The sequence below is a fragment of the Drosophila biarmipes genome, chromosome 2R (genome assembly GCF_025231255.1).
Source record: "Drosophila biarmipes strain raj3 chromosome 2R, RU_DBia_V1.1, whole genome shotgun sequence".
NCBI lineage: Eukaryota > Metazoa > Arthropoda > Insecta > Diptera > Drosophilidae > Drosophila > Drosophila biarmipes.
This window is the reverse complement of record NC_066615.1, coordinates 14,117,121-14,130,072: the sequence shown is the minus strand read 5'-3', so window position 1 is coordinate 14,130,072 and position 12,952 is coordinate 14,117,121. Positions and strand designations below refer to the sequence as shown.

Here is a 12,952-nt window from a genome sequence, read left to right as displayed (position 1 = left end):
AGCAGCACACACAAAAATACAGAAAAAAAATCGCTGACCTCATTATTATTTTGTGTATATATGTACGTGCATTCTCCGCTTGGATTGCTGGCTTCGTATTTATTTCGCTGCTCTTTTGAGACCGCGGACTGCACCAGCTCTAATGTGAGGCAACCGTGCATTGATGAGATGCCCGCGTATCTGCTGGATGCGATTTGCATTCGCCGAGATAATCCCAGGCTCTTTTGAAACCCCAATGAAATTCCGAATCGATTTCACAATCTCATCTTGCAAGAACTCGGCGCTAGGGCCAATCTGATGTCGATAAAGGCGGATTCAGATTTGAATCATCGGATTTGAATCACTGCTTTCAATTATTGCTTAAGGATTTGCTTGTGATTCAGAAACAAAGTAAGAAAATTACTAATTGGTGTTTAATTGTGAAATAACTACTACTCACATTTGTCTTTTTATTTTTAAATGTCTGTTTAAATTATCGGTGATTAATAGAATGATTAATAAATATTACTAATGCATGAAATAGATCTGAATGTTAATTTATTTTTAACCTTCTATTTTGTTTAAAAGTCACTACACACAAACAAATGACTATGTAAAATCAATCTAAAAAAAATTTTCCAAAAACTTTAAAACATGTATCTAGCAGATAAACTAATTACGAAATTGTCAGGAATGTTCTGGTTTTAATACTTTAGTAACTACAGTATTTTCTTGACTATTAATATGAAGAACAATTTATTTCTTTATAGATTTTGATGTGTTTTAAGATGCAATTGTAAATTGTAGATAAACTAATAGGTTTGGTTGCCTCTTCCTAGAACTCCCCACAAAAGTACAGATAAATAAGCTTAACCATAAGGACCTTAGGTCCGTAGGACTCACCACATGAACACTGCTCTGCAGCTGTCCGGCTAACATTGTCTGGGCCTGCTGGTGTTGCTGGTGCTGCTGATGTTGCTGCTGCTGGTGTTGCTGCTGCTGGTGCTGCTGCTGCTGCGAGGGATCGGGCAGCTTCTTGTCGGTCTTCTTGGCCGCCCGCTTGTTCTTGCTCTCGAGGAAGCGCTTCTGGAGGACGGTGGTCTCCTGGTTCTGCTGCTCGCAGACGGTGCTGAAGGCCTGCTCATAGCGTGGCACGCAGTCCGTCTGCCGGCGGCGGTAGTTCTCCATGCGGCGTCGCAGGCGATCGACGACCGGCATCCGCTTGGTGGGCATGGAGTCTCCCCCAGCCGAGGGTACCGCTCCTGGATTCGCAGGGCCGCCAGCTCCGTTGCCGCCAGTGATTCCAGCAATTCCGCCTGTTGCTCCCAGGTTGGCATTGTAGGGCGAGTGTTGCTGCTGCTGCTGTTGCTGCTGCACTTGGATCTGCTGCTGCTGCTGCGCCTGGGCATTGTGTTGCTGCTGTTGCAGTTGCAGCTGCTGTTGCTGCTGCAGGTGGAGGCCCAAGTGCTGTTGGTGCAACTGGAGATTCAGATGTTGCTGCTGCTGCTGGTGTTGCTGCTGCTGTTGTTGCTGTTGGGCGACGGCGGCTCCTTGGCTGGCGCTCTGGAAAACTGGCAGGCCGCCCGCATCCATAAATGCGTCCGTGGTGAGGCTTTCGCTGGCGCTCGTTGCTTCGCAGCTTTCGTCTCAGTCGGCGGCGAACGCTGACGGCGACGAAATCGCGAAGAACAAGGCGGCGACAGCGGCGGCGAATATATATATATATCGGTGTCTATAACTCAGATATCGCCTGATGTTGCTGGCAGCGCCTCTGATTGCCGCTGTTCCCGCGCTGCAATACCGGAAGTGTTTGTTCTACGCGGAGAGGTGTGAGGAAAGTCGCTGCTGGGGCAGGTGAAAGCGGCCACAAGAAAGACAGGTCAACATCCTGTGGCGAGTCCTGCAAGGAGAAATAGATAAAAGTAAATTAGTTTCAAGTTCAAAAAATAGTTGTCTAAAACCTTATAAAATTGTGTGGGTTTCTCTTCCGGAAAGATGTAAAGATGTACTTAAAGATAACATCTTCAAAAATTTAACAATTTAGAATTCATATTTTTGCAATTTAACTATTTAATATTCTTAAGTCCAATACGAAAGTCACTTTCTTATCTGTCCCAAGGTCATTTACGCTATTCTACGCTCTAATTTCTATTCGAAATTAGGCGATTTATGGATAGGTTGGAAGCGAAACTGAATATGAACGAAATAACTGATAAGCAGCGGAAAGTGAGAGCAACAAAGAGCATGTGAGTAATGTCAATACGAACACTCCAATACTTATAAAAGAAACCACAACAAATTATAAACAAAATAAATCGACAAACACAATTTCAAAGAACTGATAAAAACAATGCAAGTGCACATTACTCGAAGAACAAGAAATACTCTTTAAGCACTGGAAGGAGTGAATAAAAGATACCCTTCAATTCAATTTCATTAGGTTTGTCAAGACTTGAAAATATACATTTTGCTAGCTTTGAAGAGTCGAATCTTTGAATTCTGATAACGCTTAGGCATTTTCTAAGTTGTTAAGAATTCAATTACACTTGGATATTTAAGAAAGTATCTTACGGATATCAATTTTTGTACTATTTTTAAGTGATTTTGATATCGCTTTTAACTAGCTAAGTGACATGTACACTAGAATAAATGAAGTTACACTTGAAGAAAAATTGCCAAATGTTCCGCTTTGGAATTGAAAGTTTTATGAAAAGTATCTTACTGATACATTTATATACATAATCTTTAAATAATTCATAGTTAAACGTTTTGTGTTAATAATAAGCCGTTGTCAAAGGAGCATGCACACTACGAAAAATTTAGTTCACATGGAGAACAAAAATAGAAAAACTCATTCATTTCATTTTAAGATTTAAGGGAAAATATCTTTAAGATTTCATCTGAATCATAAGCATCAATAATACTAAGATAAACAGTTTTGATGTACATCATTTTATTGTCTTCAATATTTAGTTTGCCATCTTTTCGCTCAGTGTCAGGCAAGTCAAGCAAAGCTGATTAAACCCATTAATCGCTGGCAAAACGCGAGCGGCCGTTGCGCGTTTTCTTATACACATTCGCGTGTCTCGAAAAGACGAGAAACGGAGAACCAACAAAGCCCAATGGCATCGGATTTGAATTCGGAATCGGAATCGGAATCGAAGTGGAAGTCGTACACGTAGTCGGTGTAGGAATCGGAATCGGACTCGGAATCGCAGGCGGAATCGGCAATGGGAGACTGACACACTCAACTGGCCTGCGCCGCGTCTGGCGGTTGAATGAATGACTGATGGACGGCACGGAACGGTTGGGGCTCGGTGCTCGTGGTGCCTGGCCGTGGGCCTTGGATGGTGCTGAGTGCGCCGAGTGCTGTGTGGCGTGTGGCGTGCTATGTGGGCTCCATAGAGCTGTGGAAAGAGTCAACGGTCGTTGGGGCGAAAAACGAACGGCGACGAGCGACACCCGACGACGACTCTGGATGTTGCAGAGGCGCAAATGAGCAAAACCTCTGGCCACTTATGCCTAATGTGCAACACAGCAGAACTTCAAGAGCCTATAAGTGTCTATAAAACATTACAAATTTTATAAAATATATTTCTAAGCATAGCAATTTTGTTTAGCAATCATTTTTGAACAGTTTTACTATCTAATAAATGTAATATAATTCAACAACATTGTATTAAATTTACAATATAAAGTTTTTTTTTAACTTTAAGTTCACCTAAGTATAAAGAAAATAACTCTTATTAGTATATTTATAAAAAATAATTCTTTAATATAGAGGTCTTGTAGATAGAAAATAATTATTCAGAGTTTAGACTGCAGAGAGTATTGAATAATTCAGAGATTATACAGTTACTATTTAGTAATGTAGGAATATAATAATAAAAATATTAATAATAATTATGAGAAGGTCAGTTATACGATTAATTTTAAATACATCAACTTATATATATTCATTTTATCATACTAAATTGTTATAAACATCATTGTTAAATCACCTATTTTGGGTTATTATAATAATCTTTAATGTCCTAAAAACCCGAGATGTCTCACTTCCGGTGGTCCGATTTAAGGAAGTTCGACTGTATAGCGTACGTTGTGCGGCACGTGGACGAAAGGGGCTGGAGCGTAACAACCGGGGTGATGCAGGCAAATTAAGCTGTAAACAAGAGGCGAGATGAGAGGGCTAAGCCAAGACCCTGGAGCCCAAACTCCTTGGCGGCAGTGGAAACTGGTTTTTGGGCTGTTAGTCGTCGGTTTTGGTCGAAATCGGGGAACTTTTGAAAACGCCAGCGCGACTTTACTCGCGTTCGAAACAAAAACAAAAAGCCACTCGCATACAAGCGAACGGCGGTTTGGCCGAACCGAGTAGCAGGCGCTCAGCCTCGGCAGGCGGAGAAAGCGGCCGAGCGGGAGAGTGGGTGGCTGGGGGAGCGAGAAAGCAACGGGCGAGTGCGAATGAGCGAGACAGCTGGGGGCAGCACTCTCACCCCAGGTGCGAGTGGGAGAGGGCATTACGGAGAGAGCGAGAGAGAGTGTACGTTCCAGAGCGAGTTATCTCGTACTGTAGAGAGAGCAATCTTCGTAACAGAGCGACAGTATCTGAGTGATAGAGTAACCGAGTGAAAGAGCATCTAACGCACTCGGACTCACTCGCAAAAAAAGGTCAAATTAGAGGCGAGCGATTTGTTTGCTATTCTTTGCTAATGTTGTTGTTGTTTTCGCTGCCGCCGCTGCGTTTAATTAAAAGACAAAACTCCGTTAACCCATTGAGGTAGGCGGTGTCAAATGGAACGGAAATACAGCTGCAAAAGATCAAATCCCACGTAATCACGAAGTGCTTCTCATTTACGATTATCGCAGAAATAATCAGCGGAAACAGGTTTAATCACTTCTAAGTTTTGTGTTTAAAGGTCTTAAAATTCGAAAAAAAATTAAAAACTTTACTTTATTTTTTAAGGTTTTTTAGAATTAGTATAGAATACAAAAAAATCAGATCTCAAAAGAATTGTATATTTGCTTTTTCTTTTTTACAAAAAAGAGAAAGTACAAATAGATATTCTTATTTATTTTCATATTTAAAATTTGAATTCTACGTCATTTTATTTTGCTATATTAATATATATTAAAAAGTATTGATAAGGAAATACATATATCAGTCCCGAGGGAACAAGGAGAATTTTCAGGGACCTTAAATGTTGAAGGGGCTTAGCATTTTTAATTAAAAGGCTTTGTTGGGGTACCATTAATTTTCGGCCACAGCTCTTCTGAGTTTCCAGGAGGAAATCGATAACGGCCATAATGGTTCTGTTCATACAGGAGGTCTTACTACTTACAATTTATACTTCTCCAGTTATGTAAGAAAACGTACTTGCAACGTTGACAGCAACGATATTGTAACAACTTTGGGAAGCGTATGATTAACAATTGTCTCCAAGTGTTCTTATGATTTGAGTGAGTGGATAATTTTAGGCCAAAGAGCGAGTGAAATGGGAATTCCTAGGAAATAAGAACAGCATGTCTCTGAGTGTCGCAGGCCATAAATGCCTAGGTACAGTGAAACCAAAATCCCAAAGATTGCTAAGCAGGTAGTAACACCCATTGTAGAAAAAATGGTTTTATTGCCTCCTTTTAAAATATATTATCTTGAAAATGATAAGACTAAAACTGAAAAATATTCTATAGGATGCAAATTTACTTTAGTTTTCTATTAACAGTAACAATCCTTTAAATATTATATGTATGTAAAGGTGGAATGTGAAGTCAATGCAGTATGAGTTTTATCTTTAAGATTTTTTACCCAATGAAATGATCTTAGTTCTCGTTGCTCAAAGAGCTCCAGCGACAGAGAGCATAACATGAATGTACATACGCAATCGCAGAGAGAGAAAATACGAGGCCCACTGTTAAAGTTTCCACGCGCCAGTTCTGCTGTTGGGGCCTTAACATCGGCCGCCGGCACGATACGAAAACATTGCAAAATCGGCGCGAATTGAAAAATCGCCGGCGACGACAGAAACGCGGCAGAAACGGACGGTAGTCCGTCTCGCGTTTCTCGCAGCGCCCAAAAGCGAGAAACAGCGTGCGGCACTCGAAGCGGAATCGCATCGAATTCGAAACAGAGACACAAGCGAAACGGCGGCGACTTACGTCGCGCGTCTATCGCAAAAACGAACAGGCGCCCAGCGGCGGCAGCAGCGCGATTCCAAAGCGTTTTTAGCCGCCGCTGTTAGTGCTCAAAACGGTACTGCGCCTATGAGAGACGAAGAGGAAGAGCGAGTGGGGATGGGGTTAGTTTGGGGAGAGGAGCGAAGAGAGAGAGAGCGAGCCATTCTATTCGCTCGTTAAGTGCAAGTATGTGTGTGCTTATGCTGTGAGCTACACAGAAAACAATTCATAAACGTTTCTATGATACATTCAGTACTTTAGGTTTTAAACCTAAATAAACATACTTATATTTACAGAAATACTTTTGTTTTGTTATAACATTATTAAAAAGTACAACCAATCCAAATATCTTCTGTATTCGGATGTACTACTGACATTTATTTAATTCTTGATAAAAAGTATAAATAAACTATTTATTATCTATTGCTATCCCAAATTAAGTGGCAAATGACTCAAATTTTTCGGCGTGTAGCAAAAAATTGCTTCAGAATTTACGGCCTTTGTATCTTAGTATTAAATTGAGGTGAATACCAAAGCAGCTTATATAATTTCCTACGGATTCTGTACTATTTTATCTGATAAGCTGATCAATGATCGTAAAACGCACGGCAGCAATAAAATTAATGCATTCATTTGGGAGCTGCAAAAACCGCGCGCGTTTCCAGCCGCCCCGCAATAGATGCGGCTTTAACCGCAAACGGCGAGCAGATGTGTACATTATTTTATTGCAATGGGGAAAGGAAAAGCGAAGAAGGCTGGAAGCCGTCGGCTGGCTGAAACGTCTGTTGGCCCATGAGAAAACGACGCCAAACAAAATGGTGCCGCCTCCAGTGACGAAGGCGACGAACTAACTAACTACCGACAAGCAGAGACGACAAACGACGGCGGCGACAAAAAGTCAATTTTATCGGAAACTAACAGGCTGCAAGCGGCCAAAGACAGCAAGGCTGTGGGGAAAGCCAAGGTGGACTTTCCGCTTTTCGCTGGCCTGGAAAAGCTCTCTTTCTCTATGCCTCTATGCGGCTCGGAGGCGCTGGGCGCCTAATCCAAATTGCGAGAAAGATCCGCTTTTCGAGCCAAAAACCACCGAAAAGCCAGGCGGCAGCTCGCACAAATTTTCCGCCCAGAGCCACGCCCCCGTTCGAGTGGCCCGCCCCCACTGGAAGTCCGGTCCAAAATCCAAACCATCCGGTCGGGACCAAGGCGAGCGGCAGACTGAGGAAAATCGAGGAAAACTCGAAGCCAAACAACCGCAGAAAATGCTGGAGCAAAGGAGACGGCCGAGGAGGTTAAGGAGTGGGGTTCGGAGGGGGCCATCAAAGAGGGTTCTGTTTTGGGTGGAAAGTACAGAACCAACATCTCCACGCAATTAGCTTGATTGTCTCTGCACATGCGCCCTGGGGAAAACCCCGAGCGAGTGCCATACTGGCCGAAAGACAATCGTTTTAGGTCGCCTTCCTCATAAATTGAGAAGATTCATCGTTTTATGGCGAGCTTTAAAAGTCATGAAAACGTTATGTCAACATTTTCTGTTTTATGAAACATTTAATTAATTTAATAAAAATTAAAAACCAATGTAAAAGTTATGAATACTAAATAAAAACTTTAAATAATGCTGTAATAAAAACAATTAATTCCATTTAATAATATATAAAGTAATGTTAATAAATCAACTTAAGATTCTTAGATTTCTTGCGTCTGTTCTATCTGAACTAGAACTTCACCCTAACAAATTGATAATAAGAGTCCCTTATCAGGCCAATTAGGAAAGTATTTGAAGACAGTTCGTTATAACCGGAAGTAAAAGCTTTTTCCCTAATATTCTCATTGAATTTGAAATTCTGTTTTACTCGCAGAGAACTGGAATAAAACTCCAAGGATTTAGTTCACACGCAGTGCAAAACCGCAAGGCGAATGCGATATAAATAAAAATCAAGGAAAGCCCACAAGTAGATGCGAATTGTTGGCCAGCTGCAGCAGCAGCACAGCGGCAGCAACTTCGCCACCAGCAACATTGAGCGGCCACCGCAGCAACAACAGGTCCCGAAACAGATGTCGTGCGATTTTTGCCCCGGCCAGGAGTGGGGCAGAGTGGAGTTGGGCTCAGGAGTATCTTGCAACAGCTGCAACATGCAACATTACCACCGATGCTGCAGCAACATTGCAGAGGGCGCCACTGTTGTTGTTCCATGCCACCAGCGATGCGGCGCTCAGAAAAGCCAGCGCGGCGGTACAGTGGTAAAATGCTAAAGTGGCAAGTGCCCCACAAGCGGGATACACCACACACACACACACACACCCCCGTGAACAAGGAAAATTCGCAACAGGGCAACAACAAAGTGCCAAACACGAGCAACAACGGCAACGGAACCGGTTGTTCAGCGAACTAGCACAAAAAGTAGTCGAGGAAAAGAGGAGCCCACTGGAGCCGGATGGCTCCTCCTGCTGAGCTCCCATTTCCAAAGAGATCCAACCGAGGCCCAGCCATTTCTCGAACTTCGCCAGGAATGTGCACTCTCTGCTGATTAAAATATACAAGATGATGATTGGCAGTGCCAGGATTCTTGTTACTTTGCACTCCTAATAGTGGGAACCTAGGCTCTGGTGATCTGATTTACAAAGTTTGGGTTACAAAAGTTGGTTTGTTTGTATTTGTTTATTTGTTTAAAAGTTTATAGGGATGATTATTACCCTTTAAAAGAAGTTACTATTTAATAAATTCGTACTATTTGACCGTAAAACTACTTGAAATAGTAGTTTTCCATGTATTTCCTTGGTGTAGGAGTAACTATATCATTGGTTAAGTTGACAACTTGACCCATTTGACCCAATATATTTGGTGTGTTTAGGGATAAATGGAGTTTAAAGTAGTTTCCTATCAAATATAAGTGATATGCCTGCTAATTTTTTGTTTAAAAAGCAAAAGCAAGGTATAAAACGCTAGGAATATTGGGAGAATATTCGCCTACTTTCGTTTCATTTCGAGGACGCACTCTTTTCGAGTGAGCCCCTCATCTCCGCACAGCTGCACCCATTTAACCCATGTTGTACAACATTTTATCGGCCCACCACTCGCCGAGGCTCTTCTGCTTTCTGCTGCTCGACTCGCCCGCTCGCAAGGGTGACTTTCCACGGTCGGAAAGGACGGAAAACCCATAAAATGGATAGGACAATGTATAAATGCCTGACTGCCTGCCTGCTAACTTTAATTAATTTTCTATTTCTGTTTTCATGCCTGCCGAATGTCGATTGACGAAGAGCGCACCACTCTGCCAACGATTCAAAAGTATTCAAAACGTTTTTGCAGTGTAAAGTTGTATAAACTCGAGTGAAGAGTATTGATGCCATGAAGTATTATAATTAAATTAAATTATTCTCGTTTTGCCGTTTAAAACCACTGTACGATTCCGGTTTTCACGGTCGTCATCCAGCAAGGATATGGCATATTCTGAGGCCTGCCTAAGGACTTCGGCAACTCACACATTTATCCGTGTGTACTTAAATGTAAATGTACCTGGGCAGGTGCGAGTAATCCTCGAAAAGACTCGGTGCGGAACGAGGCAGAGCGAGGAAGAGCCTGTGTATCTCGTGTCCTCCAAGTCGTGCCGAACCCACTACCGCTCTTCCGGTTCCATCCCTGCACTCTGTGCACCCTGGTCCCCTCGTTTAACGCCCCAGAATTAACCCCTCGTTCGCCCGGCCCATTAATGAAGCCTTAAATTGTCTGCTGTTCGCAATGCTTTTTGCTAAATTAACAAACAACGCGCGCAAAACTATAAAAAATACAAATAAAATGTAAAACGGTCCGGTCTCTGCCTTAGCCAAGTCCCTCCAAAACCCCCACAAATTTCGCTTAAATATTTATGAGCTACACGTGACGACGGCTGAGAGCCATGAAATTGCCGCTTGCGATAAGCTGAAATCGTCTTAAATCATAAAAATAACAAATGAATTTGTAGCAAAAAGTACCAAAATATATTTTATGACGCAGGAAGGGTTGAACTACGATGAATAATAAACATTATACGTGTAAAAAATGTTTTAGTTTTATTTATATTTATATTTTTTGTCTATACAGTATCTATAGATACTAATTAATATGACTTTATCAACATTAAAAATTATAAGTACCATAATAAATCAATATATCATAAAATATCATCATAATATGTAATTCAAATTATAAATAACACAAATTGTATTCTATTATCTTAGTTTTAGCCAATGCTAACGAATTTCGACCAGACTCGTGCCCACAGCATATTTCTAGTTTTCTATTTACTTTGTTTTATGGGCGCGAAACTTGATTAACGTTAATTAATTCATGCTGCGAGTGGCGTTTGTATTTGAACAAATTGGAACCAAACGAGATGTTTGACTGCCCGGAAATGCGCGCACACACACTCACGCGCACCGAGATACAAGATGCAAACACACAGATACAATGTTTGACCCAGTAATTAAGGCGTGTTTAGCAGCCGCATTTCATGAGGCTAATTAATGAAGTTCAGTCCATCGCAGTGCAGCTTCACGTCACCCTCCCGCTTTTCATTTTCCCCCTTTATTTCTTGGCAACCTGTTTTCCCTTGGTCTTGTGTACACAACAAAAGCAATTTCAGGGAAAACATTTTTCTACCATTTTTCTCGAATTTTTTCCTCTATTTTCCTCTGTTATTTAGTAGATGCAACCAAAAACGCTCCGGGCTTGTAAGCACAAAAAATTAAACGCAGTAAAGGCAAGAAGCAGCAGCCTAGGACTACAGTAAAGCCTGCCTAGGGTGAACACTAAGAAACAAAAGCTCTAAAAACTCAACCTTATAAAAGATACTTTTAGTAGCATTTGACATGTTGCGATTATAAATATTTTAAGGTCATTTTAAGCAATTTAGTCGAATGCACTCTGAGAAAAATTGTTTTGTTTCTATTTTTATGTAAATATGTCATATTTAAAACAGTTCTTATAGTATATATATAAAAACCACATACAAATTATAAAATAAAACTTTGAGTAATAATTACATTTATTTTGTAAATATTGGGTGCGGTGTATTGCTCTTCGTAATGGACGGAAAAATTTTTGCATTTTTATAAAATTTTGTTATGTTAACCTACAAATATATATTTAATTAAATAGTTCTACTTCACTCTAAAACATAAAAAAAATCGAAAAGAAGCCACACAAAAATTTCCGGCAAGGCAGCGACGTCCGCAGCGCAGCAGCAGCGCTGCAACAGAGGCGGCAGCGTGGGAGTTTCGTTAACAGCTGTACCCCAAAAAACCCTCTCTCGCTCTGGCTCTTACGCTCTTTTGTTCTCTCTGCACGTAACAACATCCCTGCGTCACGTTGTTGTTTCTGTTGTTGTCCCTGTGGGCTGCTCTTGTTGTTGTTGTTGTTGATGTTCCTGTGCTGCCGTCGTTGTTCTTGTTGTCGTTGTTGCTGGCTTTTTGTCACAGGTCGTTGCACTACCAATACACATGCAACAAAGAGAGCGATGTACGCTGTACAGTGTGACACATGCAGGCCGCTCGGACGACTGTCGTCGGGAAAAGCAACACCAACAATAGCACAGCATCTGCCACCCCCTCCCGACCACCCTATCTATTGGCTCCCTAGCGAAACCCACGTAACCCCCTGACCATCCAAAACCCCCATGGTGTAAGTACGGATCCAGGCTGATATCTTTAAGCTGAGAATAAAAATCTTGTTGATTTGAACCTTCTGTTTACGAAAAGTTTATTGTTATTTTTAAAGTAATTATTTTATTCATTAAAATTAGTTATACAATACGAATAATGTATTTAAATTAGCTTAGAGTTTTTTAATACAATTTTAGATGACATAACTAGTTGGGAATTATAAATCGCCAATGGATTTTTTTTTAAGTTGTTGGCAAGTTACCTATTATTTACCTAATTTTATTTATAAAATATAATCTAGTTAATTTTTTTTTTAAAACCATAATTGTGGAGTTTGCTGACCCAAAACAAAAACCACTTTACGTTGCGTAAATCTCCAAACGCGTATCTAGCCTTATAAATAAGGCCAAAGCAACTCATAAGGTGCCTTACCAAGGTCTGAATTTTATTCAAACAACTCAATAAAATAATGAATAGTGAATTCCGGGATTTTCACACATTTTATTGTCACTTTTACGGCCCTAGAATGTGCGCACATGTGAAGATAAGAAAACTTTCCATAATCACTAAGAAAAGTGTATTGACATTTCGATCATTGTTGCTGAAGGCCCGTTAACACCTCTTAGCTCCCCCTAATTGATAATCTTGCAAATGGAAATTTCCTATGCCAATCTCTTAGCTGAATTCATTTGTTTTGAAATGCAAATTGCAGAAGGGCAAAAAGAAGCTGGCCATAAATATGTAATAAGTCAAGTGCCTGCAAGTCCCATTAAAAGAGCCCAATTAAAAGCGAGTGAAAATCCTGCTGAGAGATCAGGGGAGTTATTTCCATATTAATCCTTTGGAATTTTTTTTGCCTAACAAAACAAAATGATAAAGAGTATGCTCAAGTGGTTTCAAACAATTTTTTTGTGATTATTTTGTGTATCTCGCGGGGCATAAAAGAAAAGCATTCAAATGAGCTTTCCTCGCTGGTTAGGTTGTTTTTGTTGTTGTACGGGGCACAAGTGCGGCCGCATGCTCAAGCACACACCCATGCACCTAAAGAAAGAACCAGAAAACGTGTTGAGTGGCAAAAATATATAATAATAATAAAAATCAGAAAGAGGGCTTTAGTCGAAGGCCCAACAGTGGATACCTGCTAATCACTGCCTAGGGGAAAATG

At 40.9% G+C, this 12,952-nt stretch overlaps 1 protein-coding gene across 2 annotated transcripts in view; it reads right to left on the bottom strand.

Annotated features, from left to right (window-relative positions):
- LOC108036901 (neurogenic protein mastermind) overlaps positions 1–12,952 on the bottom strand; it is a 72,312-nt gene that overhangs the window by 50,699 nt on the left and 8,661 nt on the right. The window contains exons 1-2 of one of the 2 annotated variants that reach the window (XM_017113282.3): positions 2,927–3,343; positions 883–1,879 (exon numbers count right to left, since the gene is read on the bottom strand). In XM_017113282.3, the coding sequence (XP_016968771.3) occupies positions 883–1,572 (690 nt within the window). In that variant the 5' untranslated portion in view covers positions 1,573–1,879; positions 2,927–3,343. Of the gene's footprint in view, positions 1–882; positions 1,880–2,926; positions 3,344–12,952 lie in introns of those variants that run through there. The other variant, XM_017113281.3, reaches the window with a different exon arrangement.